This window comes from Oscarella lobularis, chromosome 18 (genome assembly GCF_947507565.1).
Source record: "Oscarella lobularis chromosome 18, ooOscLobu1.1, whole genome shotgun sequence".
NCBI lineage: Eukaryota > Metazoa > Porifera > Homoscleromorpha > Homosclerophorida > Oscarellidae > Oscarella > Oscarella lobularis.
This window is the reverse complement of record NC_089192.1, coordinates 1,750,728-1,769,013: the sequence shown is the minus strand read 5'-3', so window position 1 is coordinate 1,769,013 and position 18,286 is coordinate 1,750,728. Positions and strand designations below refer to the sequence as shown.

The 18,286-nt window shown below is 43.0% G+C and overlaps 1 protein-coding gene across 1 annotated transcript; it reads right to left on the bottom strand.

Moving 5' to 3' along the window:
• On the bottom strand, positions 1–675 carry LOC136198164 (calcium-binding and coiled-coil domain-containing protein 2-like). The gene has a single exon (XM_065988073.1). The coding sequence runs from the start codon at positions 673–675 to the stop codon at positions 1–3; it is 675 nt and encodes a 224-aa protein (XP_065844145.1).
• Between the last annotated feature and the right edge of the window lie 17,611 nt (positions 676–18,286).

The window sequence follows — 18,286 nt, the reverse complement described above, 5'->3', positions numbered from 1 at the left end:
TCAGAAACACGAGCCACATCCTTGGCATTTTCCTCCAAAAGGCGAGCCGCTTCCTATATCATCAACTTCCTCATCTTGGTCATCAGAACAGTTCGAACTCGATGATGACGTAGGATGAATTTCAGGTGGTGGCAAACTCTTCTCGTCATCATCATCATCATCGTTGGGAGTCTTTTCCACGGTAGCATCATCGGTATTTTGAGCCGGAATCGCCAGACGTCCGCATGGGGAATTTCCCTTCACCAAGTCTTCGACTTCGAAAGTTTTCTCGACACTCCCTGCCTGAAACCGCTTGGTTTCAGAAGCGTCCGTTGTCCGACTCTCGTCAATTACTTCGTACGAAGACAGACTGTGGTCGGTCGAGGTCTCCGCGAAGGCAAACGGCTGGCTTGCCACGCGTGCTTTGCCTGAAGCGTCAACGTAGACGAACTGATATTGATGTTCGTCTGTTCGTAGGGCGGCTGAGGGGAAGATGACAATGCGCACTAATTCGCGGCCTTGTGCGCTTTCATCGAGAGATACTTGAGTGTGGTACTGAGATGACGATTTCCAGCCTACGCGTGCGATCGAGATTCGCCCTCCTGGTTCTGTGTTTCCGGGGAGTTTCAATTGGCAGGCCACGTCGGAGACGTTAACGTAGAACTTTGATACTTCTACAAAGTAAGCTTGGGCCATCACTGCGCATCACGGTTATTATCAACCACTGCTGTATTCACGTGACAAGATAAATCATAATTGAAAAATCCCTTAGCAGTGTCCTAAATTCACAGACCTTCTCTCTCAATCTGGTACAAATACAAGCACATCAGCTGCTGCACTACCGTATTTTAATCAGACAATCAGCAGGCGCTCGAAACTGGACAATGTCTAGTGAAAACCGGCTATTATAAACAAATCAAATTATGAAACAAATCAAATCATTTGGATGGGAGCTGTGGTGGTAATGGTGGTGGTAATGGTCAAAATGCTAAACCCAATCTTTGTACAAGACCTCTCTGTATCTACTGTTACCTACAGATAGCAATCCGAATTCGGTTGTGTAGTTATAAACGTGAAGCTGTTGCCTACCCTAAAAAATACAGAAATTGACGCGGATTCTGTAAACTATCAGTAGCAAATTTTACTTACGAGCAAATGATTCATTGTGTACGGGTCCCCATTGATTCATAAGGATTGTAGTGAAATTACTAGAGCGTGAGGCAGCCCCCATTGATTCATAAGGATTGTAGTGAAATTGCTAGAGCGTCAGACCGTCCCCATATATTCAAATTGATTGTAATGAAACTACTAGAGCAGTGAGGCCGTTCCCATTGAATCATAAGGATTGTAGTGAAATTGCTAGTGCCTCAGACCGTCGCCATTGATTCATAAGGATTGTAGTGAAATTACTAGAACAGTGAGGCCGTCCCCATTGAATTAGAGCGTTAGACCGTCCACATTTATTCATGAGGATTGTAGGGAAATTACTAAAGCGTGAGAACTTCCCGATTCATTCATAAGGATTGTAGGAAAATTACTAGAGCGTGAGAACGTCCCCATTGATTCATAAGGATTGTAGTGAAATTGCTAGTGCGTCAGACCGTCGCCATTGATTCATAAGGAATGTAGTGAAATTACTAGAACAGTGAGGCCGTCCCCATTGAATTAAAGCGTTAGACCGTCCACATTCATTCAAAAGGATTGTAGGGAAATTACTAGAGCGTGAGAACGTCCCGATTGATTCATAAGGATTGTAGTGAAATTGCTAGTGCGTCAGACCGTCGCCATTGATTCATAAGGATTGTAGTGAATTTATTACACATTGGTTATTTTATAGAATTTGAACAACACAATGAAAGTTCATTGTACTGCGGAGATAACACAGCGCCTGTAACTCAAATACAGGACGAACACACATACATCCGCAAAAGTTTGTAAACTTATATTGCACATATGTTTTTACAGAGTAATTCAGTCAACCGTATACTAATACAATAATATTGAATTCAGGCACCGCCGTTTATGAGGAAGAATCCGATAGTTTTGATGCTACTGCATTGGATTCTTGCAGTAACACGACAATTATTATTGAAAAAGACGCTGTTACCGACAGCGCCATTAGCTCCCAAATAGCCGATCAAATTTCCAGCTCAGAAGGTGAGCGGTGAAAGCATGTTTTATGTAATTCGTAAAAAGGCTTGTGCTGTTATGGTAGAGTTTACTGTTAAGGAAAGTGAACTTGATTTTGATTGCTGGCCAGAAAGCTGCTTTATGCAATCCGTCTCAAGCCACAAATCCGTAAAGGTACTTTAAACAAATCACTCTAGTTATTTAAATGCCATAATAGAAGTATGTCTTAACAAAAGCGCTCTTACAGGAAATTGTTACCAAACTTGCTACAGCTCGTCACGATCGTGTCCTTGGAGCGGTAGCAAACTTTACCTTATTTCTCCAAGACTTAGTGACACTTTGGAAGAAAAAAGGATGGCTGACAGATGGCGTAAGCTAAATAAATTGTTTGTACTTGACGTGATGCCCTTTTGTAAAGGCTATAAACGCGTTTTTACATATTTCTCATGACGCTTTGTCAAACGGCCAAAAGACGGAGTCTGCGCTTGTCGTAGACTTGCAGTGGTCAGCAGTGCTGAAAGATAGACGTTTGGAAGAGATTTCTCGTTGGATTTTGCGCGTACACGTTAAACAATTAACGTAATGTATTACTATACAATGACTTCAGGACATATCATCCTTAGAAAATCCGGAATACGTTATCATGCCTCTTCATGACATCTGTCATTGGTTACTGGGCGTAAGAGGCTTTATCATATGATATTTTTGCTGATGTTCCTTTTTAGGTTGCTTCTTTAAAAGACAAAGTTGTTTATGTTTTAGACCCCTTGGTGGCATGGACAACAAACATTTGAAACAGCTTCTATTGTAATGACCAATACGAACGTATAGTGACAAAGCGATGTATTGATTGTTTAGAGATCTTATGCGCTTGGTGTCGCCTTCCGCTACAACCACGTCAAAATGAACATGTTCAAAATTTAGCAGATGGGTTTGCCTTATAAGACATTCAGATTAAAACACTCTTTATAAGTTGCGTTTCAATTTTAAGGAGAACTTTCAATTCAGAAAAACGGCTCTGACTGCGGTGTATTTGTTATAATGGTATGACATTCCGATGGTAATATCGCTACAGAATTGAAATTAGCTATTTACAGTATGCATTGTCATTCATCTTGCAAAGAAAAATTTGATCAGGTGATAATACCATTACTCTATAGTAGACGCGAAGAAGTAATCGCGAAGTGCATTGTGAGTCTTTTCTAGAGCGGTTTGATCGCTATTCGGACGCGAAAAGCAAACGCATACGCGACGACGATGGTACGCTTTGTCAGAAAAATCAAGGCGCTGCATATTGAGCAATCAAACGTGCGCTACGCTTAGACGTTTACGTTGATGATCAAACAAACGCTCCACAGATTATTTGACTCAGTACAGCGCCGCGAGCCGGTTCTCGTTGAATTACCTGGCTGTGGTAAGCGCGAGCAAGAGCAGGGATCGTTTTCTATCGTTTTCTCCGGGCCTAAAACTAATATAAGCGATGCAGTTGATATGATGTTGCAAAGGTAAAGGTGTTTCTGTAAAAATATAATTGATGGACTTCGCCCCTCTATCATCCGCTGTTTCCGAGATATTCTCGACCTCTCGGACATTTACGTTTCAAGTTTAAAAATAGCAAAAGATATTTCAGAAAGTCTACAGAGTTTTCATTCATTCGGACAGAAAACCGTCCAGGAACACTCCTCTCGTTTCAATGCTCCTAGCTGCAACGAAAATCGCCGTCCTCCTGCTCAACGAACAACATAAAAATGATTGTCCTACGATATTTATGTCGATAATTATGTCGATAATTCTGTCGCATTTATGATCGTAGTTGGCAAGTGCCAGTTCGTAATTTTGCCAGATATCCTTCTCTTAAGCAGTTTACCCGATTTATAATGTGCCAGCCGTCATTTAAGTTGTACAAAAAAGCTCAAATATCAATCTAACGACAAAACAGCTTTGGCGGGAACGCTCACTTTTCATCATAAGGAGACGACCGTTATTAGAGGTCGCCCCAGCATCATACAGAGACGGCCGTTATTAGAGCTTGCCCAAGTTTCATACAGAAACGGCCGTGATTAGAGGTCGCTCTAGCCATATAAAAAGATGCATTCAAGCAAAAAAGGACGAATCAAACGCCGTCAGTGAATTGGGATACAGGCAACTGGCCAAAAAAGAGATGCAACAAATATAAATTGGAAAATAGATGCATTCTTGCCAAATAGGAATGCAACATTATCTGTGGTTGCCGTCTACATAGTAGACGGGCAACATCATCCACTGTTGCCGCCCGTATGCATCCACTTAAAACATTAAAATTATTAACTATTAAAATCACTACGTTGTATTACTCCACAACGTAAAATTACTGCCTACCTTTTAATTAAGCCAGCAAATTGGACACTCTCCAACTTAATTGAAAGCGAAAAGTTTATTGTTTCTTCTTACTGTTGGCATGCTCTCTCATCGGGACAAGTCCGGCTGTATAAAAAAATTAAAAAGAATTTATTCTAATCTTCCATTTTGGTTCTTACCTTCATGCATCTTTATCTCTTTTATAACTCTATCTTTGTCCGCGTAGTGTGTTTTATGCTGCCAAACGTCGGATCACTCAAGATAATGTTGTTCACCGAAGAATAATCTTACACGAATTACGTTGTCAGGCTTTTTGAAAAGAATTGAATGCAGAATTTCGCGACCCTGCTAAGCGCGATTCTTGTAGATGGCTTTGGGCATGCTATCAATCAAAGATTAAAATCCGCAATCCGTGTAGCGTGACCCATTGACTGCCGAAAGCTTGCCTACAGCTTGTCGATCGTCAAGCCGTTTGGAAACTTCGAAAGAAGAACGATCAAGATCAACTTCACGTCAGACTCTGCATGCGCGGCCGCCATAGAAGGACCAGAACGGGGAGAAATGGCCTTAATTAGATGTCTCCCTAGTGTCATACAGAGACGGCACCGAATTTGTGATCGATTGCGACGAACTCGTCGTCGTTCTTGTCGTCTGATTCCTCTCTCGATTCTGATCGTTTCGTTTCCTAAGGAAAAATAAGATTTAGTCTCATGACCCTAAAAGGGGAGCCAGTTCTCTTTTGACACGTACGTTGAGATCCGCTATGCGTTGGACGAATTTCGGGTTTGGGACGAGGTCGATGGCCGCCTGGTACGCCTAAAGTGCTTTTCGAAAGCGACGTTCCATCGTCAGCGCCTTGGCCTTCTCGACAAGTTCGTCATATTTTCTTTTCTGCTGGAGAGTCGCCTAAGTCGAAAACAAACGATCGCTGTATTCGTCTTCGATTTGGGAGGACTTGCCTGTGAGATTTTTTTGAACTGCGTAGCAAGAGATTCTTCCATACATGATTTGAGCGCAGACACTTGACGAGCTCCCGTATGGGCGTAAAGAACAACAATGAAAATGCGTCTTGGCAGCAGCGCAGAGCTACCAGCCGTTCACACCACGAGCGCGATATCCCTCGGAACCATGTATCTCGTCGACGAGCTGCTGGCGAAGCTCATAAGCCTAATAGCCGCCAAAATTCTTCTAAACGATGTCGCCAAACGATTATTAGAGGGCGAGCACGCGTGGAGGGCTAGCTGCACAAGTAAGCCACTCTTCAGTACTTGAGTAGCGGCAGTAGTGACGCTCTGGGTCTCAGTTTAAAAACATTAACAACGTTGATCTCACATAGTCTATATAGGCCTACTGCTATAATGGAGTCAATAAAGAATTTTTCAGACGCATTCACATGGACTGTCTCCAAATAACGATCAGTGGACGTTTCTTCTCCATCTGTCTCCCAATTGGACGGCGGACGATCTCGGCGAGACGGCGCAATTACGGCCAAATTATCAGCAACGCCTGGCTGAGATTTCGAAGACAGAAAAGATTGAAACAACGATAATGCGCGGCATATATTGTGCAGCAGCATGGATTATGAAGCTCTTGCCGATTCTGATCTCTCTTTAGAACGTCTCGACAAACGAACGGAGGGCAAAGCGCCTTCCTCGCAGCTTCCGTCAGAACATAGATAGAAGAGAAAGGGGATTGGAAACTCCCGGTGTCACGTGATAGTTTACACTGGATTTAGGGTTCCATACTGCTCGCCATGCGTGTCTCACTGAGTGCCCGTATATCGTTCGTGAAAATTCATTTATCGTCGAGGAGGACACTATCTTCCCAAACGCTTCAGGTGCACTTCTCTTCGGTTGAGTGTTTGCATAAGTCTGTAGTGTAAGGACTACTGCCCGAGAGTAGACGGGCAAGTATTGGGCATCCGATCGTTTCGTACCTCGTACTCCTTCCGTGATCATGCTGAGCACTCGATTCCCTGATTTCACGACACGCAGTTGTCTAAACTACTGCTCACGGGTGGATTTCTAGCGTTGTATAGCGTCCATTCGCAGTGGCCTGCGATTTCGCAGCGTCTTCCTGTGTGAGTTATCGTACCTCTTACCGTTTAACGCTTTGTCGAAATTTCTTTGGTAGCGTTGCATACAGTAGCCGCATCTGTCCTCAGTAGAGGGCAAAATCGCTTGTTGTCTTGAGCGCTGCTAAGTCTGCTCTACCGTCCTGGGAAAGGAGGGTCACATCGCAGCGTGGGCGTGGCAATGATTCCGCCGCCACTGTTATTCATCAGTTTGAGCCTTCCTAATCCATGGCTTCTGTGTAGATTAAAATGCCTAGACGTCTTGGGCTCAGTAGACGTAAGGGAGAGTACGTAAAAAGAAGACAGGACGGGAGAGCAAAACCAGCGTTGTGGACGATCCCAGGTACCAGTCTCTCGGGATTTTGTCAAACGAACGATTTTCCGCTGTAGCTATACGAGTGATACCAGTTCTGCATGGCATGTTTTTGGGAAAAGAGGAGACGACGTCCGTCTGTCAAAGCTTGACGTTACCCCCGACACCGTGTCTGCTTCTCCCACCGTACTTTCCTGCAGCATTTTGCTCTCAGTCATGAGCATCACGAGCATGTTTGTCCGAGGCAGACAAGTCGACTTACAAAGATGCAAAGCTATGGCTGCGATCCCGGAGCGACTGACGTCAGAAAATTACGAACCTCTTCTTATTTTTTGTGGATGGACTTTTTCTCTGCCCTGGAAATTTTGACGGCCATTTTATGCGAATGTGCGCAGACAAAAAAGGAACTTTGAGATCGAAAACAGGAGGAAATATCGGATTTGTCGATACCTTCTCTCCTTTCAATGTAAAAGACGTCTTGCGCACGGCCACAATCAGGTCGGTAGCACGCCAGATGCTCGTTCTAAAAGTAGATACACGCTGCTTCGAGTGTGCTGTTTTCCGTTGCACCTTGCGGAGGAAGTACAGCAGATGGCTCTCGGCGAAAGATAAACCGAGCAAATTTGCAAACAATTTTACACTGACCACTCCGCAAAGGCATCGGAAGTTGCAGCAGCTCTCCAAAGCCAAAAAAAACCGAGTGATACCAAGATCTCAAAGTTGGCAGCTGCTGTTCAGTTGCTTGTAAAAAGGAATAGATTCCCTGTAAAGTCGTCTATGCATGGCGACGTTCTCAAGGTAGGAGAAGAGACTGACAGATTTGTTTCGGAGGCTTTTCCCGAAGGATCCTTCAGGAGACTGATTTGGGAAGAACAGAAAAAGGCTGCTTCGTGCAAGAGTGCCAATGGCATGCGCTGGCATCCACTTATAATACGGTGGGCACGGAGCATGACAATGGCTTCAAGTTCAGCCTATCACATAATGAGAACATGTGGGATGATACGACTGCCGTCCGAGAGAACGCTTCGTGATTATACCCATTTTTTCAAACAAACAGCGGGTTTCAATAGCGGCTCAAACCACCAACTCGTCCCCGAGGCGCGACTAGTTGAATGCTCAGATGTCCAGAAACACGTCACCTTGGTTTTTGACGAAATGAAATAAGGGACGACTTGGTGTACAACAAACACGATCAAGAGATAGTGGGATTTGTTGATCACGGCAGCGTCGATAATGAACAGCAATTACTGGAAAATTCGGCCAGTAGAAAGCAACCGGTTGCACGCTTGTGCCCAGCTGTTACGACGCATATTCTTGTTCTGATGGTCAGAGGAATTGCCACAAGTCTGATATTTCCTTGGGCTCATTTTTCCACTACAGGCGTCACGGCATCGTCACTAATGTCAATTATGTGGGAAGCTATAGAGATTTTGGATTTCCTCGGATTCAAAGTCTTGGCGATAACATCTGACGGTGCAGGACCAAACAGGAAATGTTATCGTCTGCACGAAGCTCTTAGCAGAAATCGTGAAGAGCATCTCTATAAAGTGCCAAATCCTTACAGTAGCGACGGACGGATGATATACTTTATGTGCGACGCTCCACACTTGATCAAAACACCGAGAAACTGTTTTTCACATTCCTTTCCTTTTGGAAAAATCAGGGCGATAAAGGTTCGTAATTGAGTAACAAAATATTTTCAGGAAACGTCTTTTTTACAGCTTAATGATCAGTGGGTGACTTGGAGCCATATCCTTGAATTATACAGAAAGACACAAGAAACTGCATCTTCCGGCCTTTACCTGCTGAAGAAATTTAAATTGGAACACGTCAACCTCACCTCATATTCTCGAATGAGAGTAGACTTAGCTGCACAAGTTAGTATTGCACGGCGTAAGTACCTGTCGTGCTGTCTTAATTTTCTTTGATATAGGTCTTGAGCAATTCGGTGGCCAATGCCTTGGAGCACTGCAAAATTCCTGGGAGCTCCGAAACAGCTCGCTTCTGCAGAATATTTAACAAGGCGTTCCATTGTTTGAACGTCCGGTCACTGCATAATAAAGAAGTAAACCGACGAGCTTACCTGTCAGGAGACGATGAGCGCCTCAACGTATGTAACGAATGCCTAACAAATTGTATGACATGACAAACAGCTTTTCATTTAGTGGCTTGAGTATGTCTTTCTGGGGTACCTCTTAGATTGGAAAAAGTGTGTTGCCGCGCAGAAATCCGATATTCCTGCTGAAGCTAGGAGAAAAATGACACTTACTAAGGAGACAGTCGAGGGATGGCATATGACAGGTTAGCATGACGTCTGCAACGGAATTCCACACTAACTGTTCATTTTGCAGTGAAATCTTTTGTGGAGATTACGAGATATTTGTTCTCTCTTCCCGGGGCCACTGATGGTTTATACCTATTGAGCGAACACGTCAGCCAAGATCCGTTGGAGAACTACTTCTGTCAGCAACGTGGACGGGGAGGAAGAAGTGATAATCCGTCGGTTGAAGAGTGTCTGAAAAATTCTGCGTCCATCAAGCAGCAAGGATCACTATCCCAGGTTCCGGTACGGGGAAACTCTAGTCGACGTCAACGCCTATTCCCTGAGGAAAAAATATACGACACCCCGCTGCCTAAGCGTTGTAGGAAAAGTCGTGAATCTCCGTAGTATTACATTCAGCTAATAAACAGCCACTATACCCTACCATTCAGCCTCTACGTCGCCATTATACCAATCTTCACTAAACTGGAATCAAATTCTTTCGCAGGGACTTTTCTTTTTCAGCAGGAGGCGTTTTTCATTCTTGTATTGTTCAAGCCAGGCTGACGTCAGGGAATACCCACGCATGGTAACCCATAGCTCCGTGATATCCCGAAGTAGAAAGAGCCGGACTTTGGCGTCGCTGAGACATGACAACGAGACCCATTCATCCAGGATAACCTCATTTTCAAGGACAGAGGCTACGACGTCAACGTCAACCTCCTTTCTTGACAGTTGACGACGTAGATATTTTCTGACGAGAGCCTCAACATTTTCAAAGAAGCGAAACACGGCGTCATTTACTTTACACAGGCCCCCTTTGTCTACTTTACTAATCCACCTCGTCCCATCATTGTCGTCGACCTTGGAGAAAGACTTCAGGCACCGGACAATTTTGTCACTCGTATCATCTTCCTTCTTTGTGTACTTCGCCAGTAATTTAAACATTACATAGCCATCCGCCATTCTCAACGCATTCTGTTCGTCGACTAAGAGGGTCGACGTATCATCAGCCTGGGCAGGAGCATCTCGCTCACTCCCGTCTCTTTGTTGTTACTCTTTGTAAACTCTATCATCATGTAGTCGAAAACTCGTCTGTTAACCGCTTGCGACAAAAGGGGGTCGTCGAACGTCAGGCCCAGAGAGAAATAAAAGCAAGCCCAAATCTCCTGAAGCCGGCCCAATCTCAGCGAAAAGAACGCTGTCTGTGCTTCCTCTCGTACACGTGAAAGGGAAAAACTTCTTTTACTGTTGGTAAAGCACTGAGATACGGCGGAAACCAACTGCTGACGGAACTCGACGAGGACTTCAGCTCCCGCCGTATCCAGCATTTTCTTCACCGTCCGGAGTGCTTCTGTGTGACGAGCAGATGGACTGGGCGTGAGTTCCACCTCTAGAACAGACGCTAGAGCCTTTCGAACGACGTCCATTTGCATGTACCGTGCAGGTCTAACAAAGAAATAACGTGACACCGGGAGTTCCCAATCCCCTTTCTCTTCTGTCTATGGTGAGAACGACTCGGCGACAAATGAACGGGCACGTCTCGTCGCAGCTCTCGTTATTTTCCACGGACACTAGCGCGGGATCATCCCCAGGTCCCAAATTTGTGTCTAAAATTGCAGTTTTTGAGCGTTTATCTCTTTGGTATAAACGTTTTAGTGGGAAAAGCAAGCTAAATTTTGTTAATCGTTATATATGGCTTATACATCCTTTGGACAATAGTAAAAAGAAAGTTCGTGTTGAATTGGGACGCTATCAACGGCGACTGTTGGTTCGGTTACGTAATTTGAAAGCTGAGAAACAATTAAGCAATATGTAGAGGATTATGTCTTCTGCCAACGAATTGTAACCATAATAGAAAGAGGTAAAAAACGATGAATGGCTTTAGTAGTGGTACACTTAGTTTTCAATGCATCCGTGAATATGGGAAGCCATATCGCTTCAATTTGTCGTAGTCGCCGACGTGTCAAGTAAAATTTGGTCCCCGCGCAATTATTGTAATGTCTTTAAGAAGGCCATACAGCAACTTATTTTTACAGAACATAAATATTGTATGCGAATAAAAGTGTGCTTTTTTTGCATTGCCACCCCTTCGGATTATCCAATTGCAATGAATTTTTGAACAGTGCTACATATCGTACCCCAAACAAAACACCAGATATTTAGTAGAATAATAACATTTATAAAAGACTTTTTAATATACTGAACGCAATTTGTTTGGACGCTAATCCACACGTGCCTGTAACCGGCGCAGAAATTGTGTTCAATTAATTTGCGCTAAAGGCAGATCTAATCACTAACAGAAGGCCATAAAGCTGCTTTGTTAATCATGTGTCAATGTAACTCCTAAAATTCCTAATCTTATCCAAGCTAAACAAAAAATAAAATGAAAAGGAGCCCTAGGTCTTTGTCGGCGTTGCATTTGCACACTGCGGAGAAAACGCTTCAGTGTGGAAAGTCTGAAGAAAGATAGACTCAACCCCGTCTGCAACAAGAAAGCAGTCTTAGCAGAATTCCATGAAGATACTTCAAGCAGCTTAATTTGACTGAATATTTCTTGCCAAAGTGAAATATGTAGCAATGAATTGTGTTATGTATCTCTCAACGTTATCTGCGAGTACCAAAGTATAAATGCTAAAGATGAAGGAGGAATGTAAACCTTTATGCATGTATTGAAAAGAAATTATAATCGTAAAGCGCGCTGAAAGAAGAGCATTGTAGAAGGTTCCTTACGGGAGAGAAGCACTTTTCACTTTTCACTTGTCACTTGTCACTTCTAACTTGTTTTGAAAAATGACCCTGTCGGGCCATAGCTTCTTAATGTGATTCAAAAATATGTTTAAACTTACTTAAGGAACGGGTGTAAAAACGGATTGTAGAAAATTGTTTTCACTATAAAAGTAAGAGCCAAGAATCTGGAGTTGCATTTTCTAAAAATTGGTATAGACTTTTTATAAACGATGACGCCAGAAAAGAGCCAAAAAGATTAAACAAAGGTTAGAACTTGATTGCATTGTCTATAAGTAGAAGAGACATTGTCTAAAGACGAGGAGGCCAGCTACAAACAACAAAGAGAGAATGGAAACCCAGGAGATATAACGACAATTAATTAGAAACCTGAGCTGCATTGTTCTATGGGCAGATTTGAACAACAAATCATGCACTCATAACCGAAAACCGCATTTATGGTAAGCAATACATAGATGACATATTCATGATCTGAACACGTACAAAAGAAGAAGTGAATGATTTCCTGTCACAGCTGAACAGTTTTGACAAAAGCATTCAATTCACCATTAAAATCAGCTAATCAGGGGCAATATTCCACTTTACGTCAGTCTTAAAAGGGGAAAGATGCGAACAGATTATTCTGGACATAAAGACGTATTTCAAAACTAGGAACCAATTTTCCTGTCTAAAATATGAACATTCTCATTCAAAAATTGTAAAAAGCTATTATCAAAGAAGAATTACCCAGATTCCTTAGAACACCTTCGAATAAATAGACCAATAGACAGCATACAGAAAGACTACTCGAACGGGTACATATAAAACGCCTTCTCTGTTCAATGGAAAATCTGAAACCGTCAAGAAATGCGTAGCAAAATATTTAGTCAATCCAGAAATTGAAAAACAAAGGAAAATATACCGTAAAAGCAGTGTTAGCGACAACCTCTGTATAGCGACCACCTTCCTACTACAACCACCTTTCTTGGCACGGACTGTTTCTAGTGTGAAGTATCCTTTATATGTCTAACGCGACAAGCGACCATTTTCTTTTGGAACGAAGAGCATGCTTGATATATCTTAACCTGCGTCCAACGACCGCCATAGTTTAGTTAGGGACAGGAGCCACAATTAAACACCTCTTGCAGTCAAAAGATTATACGCTTTTTACTCGTAAGGTTGAGCTACGTTTGCCTATGTAACACCGCGAAAAGATGAAATTAAAAAGTCACTACGTCATTTTAAAGTTTCAGACTCAAGAATAAGTATCTTAGCAAGAGCGAAAGCGTTCAAGAAAAGTAAAGTGGTTCGCAGCTGCGGCAAGCCCTTTTTATCGACTCTATTTAGTAAATATTTATTCTCTCTCAGACGTTACGCCCGTGTATAGTGACCACCTGTCTACAATGACCACTTTATGGGGAACGGTAAGTGGTCGTTGCACACAGGTTTTACTGTACCTCTAATTTTGGTCACTACATGCAACCCATGTTTCCGCCATTTCTCAAAAGGTTCAGGGAATGCTTGCAAGACGCTAACCCTTATTAGCCTCTTCTCAAATCCAACTATATTTGCCTATAAATATGAAATAACATTCTGCCCAAAACTAGTGCTTACCAAACTCTCAAACAAACGTCAACTCAAAACAGAAAAGAACATAACGCCAGTAAAAACAAATTTCACAAGCATTGAACCACGAAAACAACCATTTCCTTTCATCAATTGTAAACTATGTCTTTGCTTGACGTCCTCCAATACAATCAATATATTACAAGGCAGCAAAAGTTAGAGAACATGGACTGACCGTTCTATCCTTAAAATGGTTTAGGATAATATTTCTCGAGTAAGTGCAAGCTCTGCCCTTGGACAAGCAGAACTTGCACTATTGGTCAAAGTACGGTAAAATGTTGTAATTAGTTTGAAAACCGTTGTATTTAATTTGAAATAGACCCGAAAGAACCTAAAACTGAGATGAAGAGGAGAAAAGTAAAGGCAAAAAAGTTTAAATAAATATTTTCTAGTACGTTCTAATTCTTTGAGCAGTAAGACCAAAAAATTAGTACAATTTGGAAGATTATTATTTTTTACACGTTTTAAAGTGTAAGAGAAGAGCAAGAAACCTCGCCAGAAGGAAGCAGACTTAATGTATTTTCACCCGTATACTAGAACAACATGGCAGCCGTTAGAAAAGCGACAAAGAGGCTTTGTCAGGCGCTCAATCGAAAAGCAGGAAAGGGCTCTCAGGTAGTTGGAACATTTTGTTGTAGGCGTGTCTAGATATAGGTCCTGGGCTCCGAAACTTGATTACTGGCAACCTCACGACTAGGAAAGAAGAGATAAGGGACGAGAAGAAAGCGATCGCCATGGCCATAGCGAAAGAACATCATCAGCGCCGTTGTCACGAAGCCCTCTATTCTTTTGCGGCATTGTGTCGCTCATGATGCCAACGCCGGAAATCGAACACGAAAGAAAGGCGAAAAGAGAAAGAAACATGCGGCGTACGCTGAAAAATTGACATCCCAAGTCGAAGAAATCTGAGCAAGCAACGTAACGGCCACGGTAACGCGATGGTCACATGGCACTTGCGTTTGCGACCTCGGTCTCTTTGTGTGACCACATTTGGAAGCTGGGAAACGTAGCCCCCATTCGTGATTGGTCACTTGCCTTTGGAAAAACGTTGAAAGTGACGTGTTCTCTTTTGGTGTTATGATTTCCAGTGTGGGTAAAGTGACGAAATGCAAATCTCTTGCTGCTAAAGGAAGTTCCTGTTCAAACCGACAATGAGAAGTGAGACCGGGAATATCAGCCATGGTTGAAAACCTCTGCTATTTGCGTCTCTATTGTGTATTATGCATGACGACAGAAAAGAATTGTTTGTTTAAGGACCTAAATTTCCTGAGTGCATTGGTTAGCGTTAGTTTGGAAGGCCAAGACTAGTTATGTGCTGCTGTAAAACCTGTTCGTCACCGTTCTCTGATGATTCATTGTCTGAAATTTCTTCCCGCTGCTTATCGAAATCGGCTTTTCTGAAGCACTTTCGTACAGTAGCTGCTTTAATAGCCAAAACTGAAAATTTTATCTACAGACATGCATCAAGAACGGTGAACGATTTTGCTATTTCGGATGACGCAAGTAACGACTCCATCTTGCAGAGGACAGCCTGAAGCATTTTAGAACGATAGTGACAGTTCATGTTCTGGATAATGCCTTAGTCTTAGTCTATCGGTTGTAAGACTGACGTTGTTTTAGCAAAGAAAAACTTCATTTTCACGTGTGAAATTGCAAATCACCACTTTTGTGAGGCGACGCGTTGTCTAGAAAGAGAATAACACGTCGATTCTCATAAAACATTTCTTGATTGAATCGTTTGATCCAAACGCTGAAAATTTCTCCTGTACTCCAAGCTTTTTTGTTTGACTTCCATGTGGCAGGCAGTCGATGAAGTGGAACTTTTTTAAAGCAGCGGGGTTTCTTTGAATGGCCGATAACTAATGGCGTCTCGAAGTCACCAAGAAGGTTCACGCAGAGAGCGACGGTAAGTCTCTCTTTCGACTTCTTCCCCCAGCACTGTCAGTCCCCCTTACTGCCAAAGTTTTTTCTGGTAGGTCGCCGAAAAACAAGGCAGTCTCGTCCACGTTGTAGATATTTTTCTTGTCATAATTTTCAAATATGGCTGGATGGTGCCCAATCCAATCATCCACGATCAGTTCATCTACGCTTCCTCGCTCTCCTGAAAGAATTTTAGAGCCTATGTTGCGACGGTTCTTGAAGCGTGCTAGCCAGCCGTTAGATGTTTTAAATTTGCCTTTGTCTAAATTTTTAGCGAATTCTTTTTCTTGACATTGAATCATTGGCCCACTAATAGGCGTTCCGCTACCGCGCGCTCGCTCAAACCAGCGAAAGATTACCTCGTCGATGTCTTCATATTCGCTCCCGACTCAAAGTTTCTTCCCCTTTAAATTACTGTTTCGCTTGTATTTGTTCAACACCGTAAAGTAGGGATATTAAGTACCCTTCAATTACATTTACCCTTTTAAATTTACGTTTACTACCACTCGACCGATTAAAAGTACCCACTCGAAGAGAAGTACCCACTTTTATTAGTACCTTTTAATTTTTTTGTATTCGTACGTTTGAGACTAAATTTTGTACAAAGCATTCCGATAATATAAAGCCTTTTGCTTCACATCCTGATGAATCTGCGATTTGCTTTCCCAAACATCACTGCAAGCTGTCTTTGTCTCTTATTCTCGCTTTCGCGAAGCATTTTCACTCGATCTTCCAGTGTAAGGGATGTTCGTTTATGCTTAGTCATGATGCAACGGGTAAGTGGCAGCTGCACGAGCGAGTAAACAGAGGCTGCGCACAACTGAGACACGATGCGAGGTAGTCGCTGAAGTGAGGTTAACGGCTCTCTTATGCGGGTTAGAAATGTACTAATAAACGCATGAAAAATTCCGTTTTACTTAAATGTGGTTATTGTGACGGGGTGGTCGGTCAACTGAGGTGGTCACTAAGCGGGGTTCAACTGTACTCAAATGTGAGTGTGCTTCAGAACGCGTGTTAGTAGACTAAAAATGGAGTCAATGCATGCATTACGTGGTATATCGACTAAAGATGTCACGCGGATGGTAGAAGTTCTGGGCATTCTCCACTAATTGATGAATGACATCTTGTGACAAACTGAATGCTTTCATGTCCTTCAATTTCAAAGACATATACTAACGCTGCTCGGATACTAGTACTTCTTTCTTCGATGCGGTCCAGCCATAGCCACGTCATCGTGTACTAGAGAGCAGACATTTACAATACTCGTGCCCCAATACAAAGGACAGTCACCACAGATGCAATCTGCAGCGCAAATATTGCACCAGTCGTGCGTGCCGCACACTTTGCTCACAGCAACATTCTTTTCAAGAAAGTGAGCCAACATCAATTTGCGATGGCATTGCTGAGATGACTGCAAGAGAAACTGGTCCATTTCGGAGCCTATATGCCTTCCCAAAGATCTATTCCACAATAGTATAGAAACACTGGGCTTTCAGCCCCGCCCGGAACTTCCTAATTCTTGTTCGATAGAGCAGGAAGGACCGTAGCGAATTACAGTGTACAGTCTCTTAATGTCGACTCCTAGTTCCAGAGCAGTAGTCGCAAATATAACTCTAATGGCGCCATCGGCGTTCTTGAGAGATAGAAGAATGTTTGCTTTTGTTGCTTCAGCCGAGGTTGAATGGAAAATAACAAAAGGACGGTTCTCTACTATACGCTCGCTTTTGTCTTCATGATATCCGCCATGAGCGCCCAATCGAGATTCAAATAAAGTAAACAGCGAGGAACATGTATTGGTAGATTTGCAATAGACAACTATTCTTGGGTAGATGTGTCGTTTTGCTTGAAGAGCGTCGATCAAAGGCGCAATAACTTGCTCTATATCGCCATCGACTCGGCGAATGACAGTCCTGACATTTTGCCTGTCTGGACTAGAGATTATCTGCTTGCACGCTAGCATGCCCACTTGCAGAATTAATGTAGCTCTTAATTTGCGCGGTCCCGTAGCTGTGAGATTGCAATTGGAAATCTTTATTTATTTTCGTACTTATCGTGATATCTGCTTCGCAATCCAGTTTAGCAAATTATGTTTTTGCAGCAATGACAAAGGACTTATGTACACTGGGAAAGAAAAAATTTTTCGGCCTGAATGGTGCACTAGTAGACGATATTGGAAAGCTATGTCAGTTACTTTTCTGATATGTCCAGATCATTCAACGTCTTTGTGCTTTCCCGACTTCTTTAGAATTGATGTTTCGGCGTCAATATTGTAAAGAACTTTCTGGATTTTGACTCCAGCAAGACTTGCAATTCTGGCTGACTCAAACTTGACGTTACGTCGTTGGTGACGTAGAGCGTCTTTGAGGTAATTGTTTTCTTTTATGTTCAAGCATTAAGTCTAAAGGGATGTTTTTTCGCCAACCACCGTGTGTATTAAAATAGCAGTTCCACTGTTGCCGATGCGCGTCGACGGGGCTGAGTAGGGCATACTGGTCTGCCTGATATCGTAGAGCATATTTGTTTTTGTAGAATGCCTTAAAATATAACATTCTTACTTTCCACAGGCGGAAAAAAGTCGGTCTCAGTCCATTTCTTTGCCAGCGTCGCCACCCACGTGCTGGTAGTCATGGTCCGCGGGTTGTGTACCTCTGCGATTTCCGTACGCTCACTTTGCTACCACGGGCGCTACTTCGGAAGTGCTGTCGTCAGTCCTTTGGGAAGCTGTGCGAAATGTTGAAATTACTGGATTATCGGTTGTCGGGATGACGGGCGATGGAGCGTCGTGCAACCAGAAATTCTTCCGGAATAGCAGCAGATCCTGACAGCGACGTACCATACCGAGCGCAGAACCAGTACAGTGATAAGCCTGGCTATATCTACTTCTTCTCGGATGTCCCACACTTGCTGAAAACGACTCGCA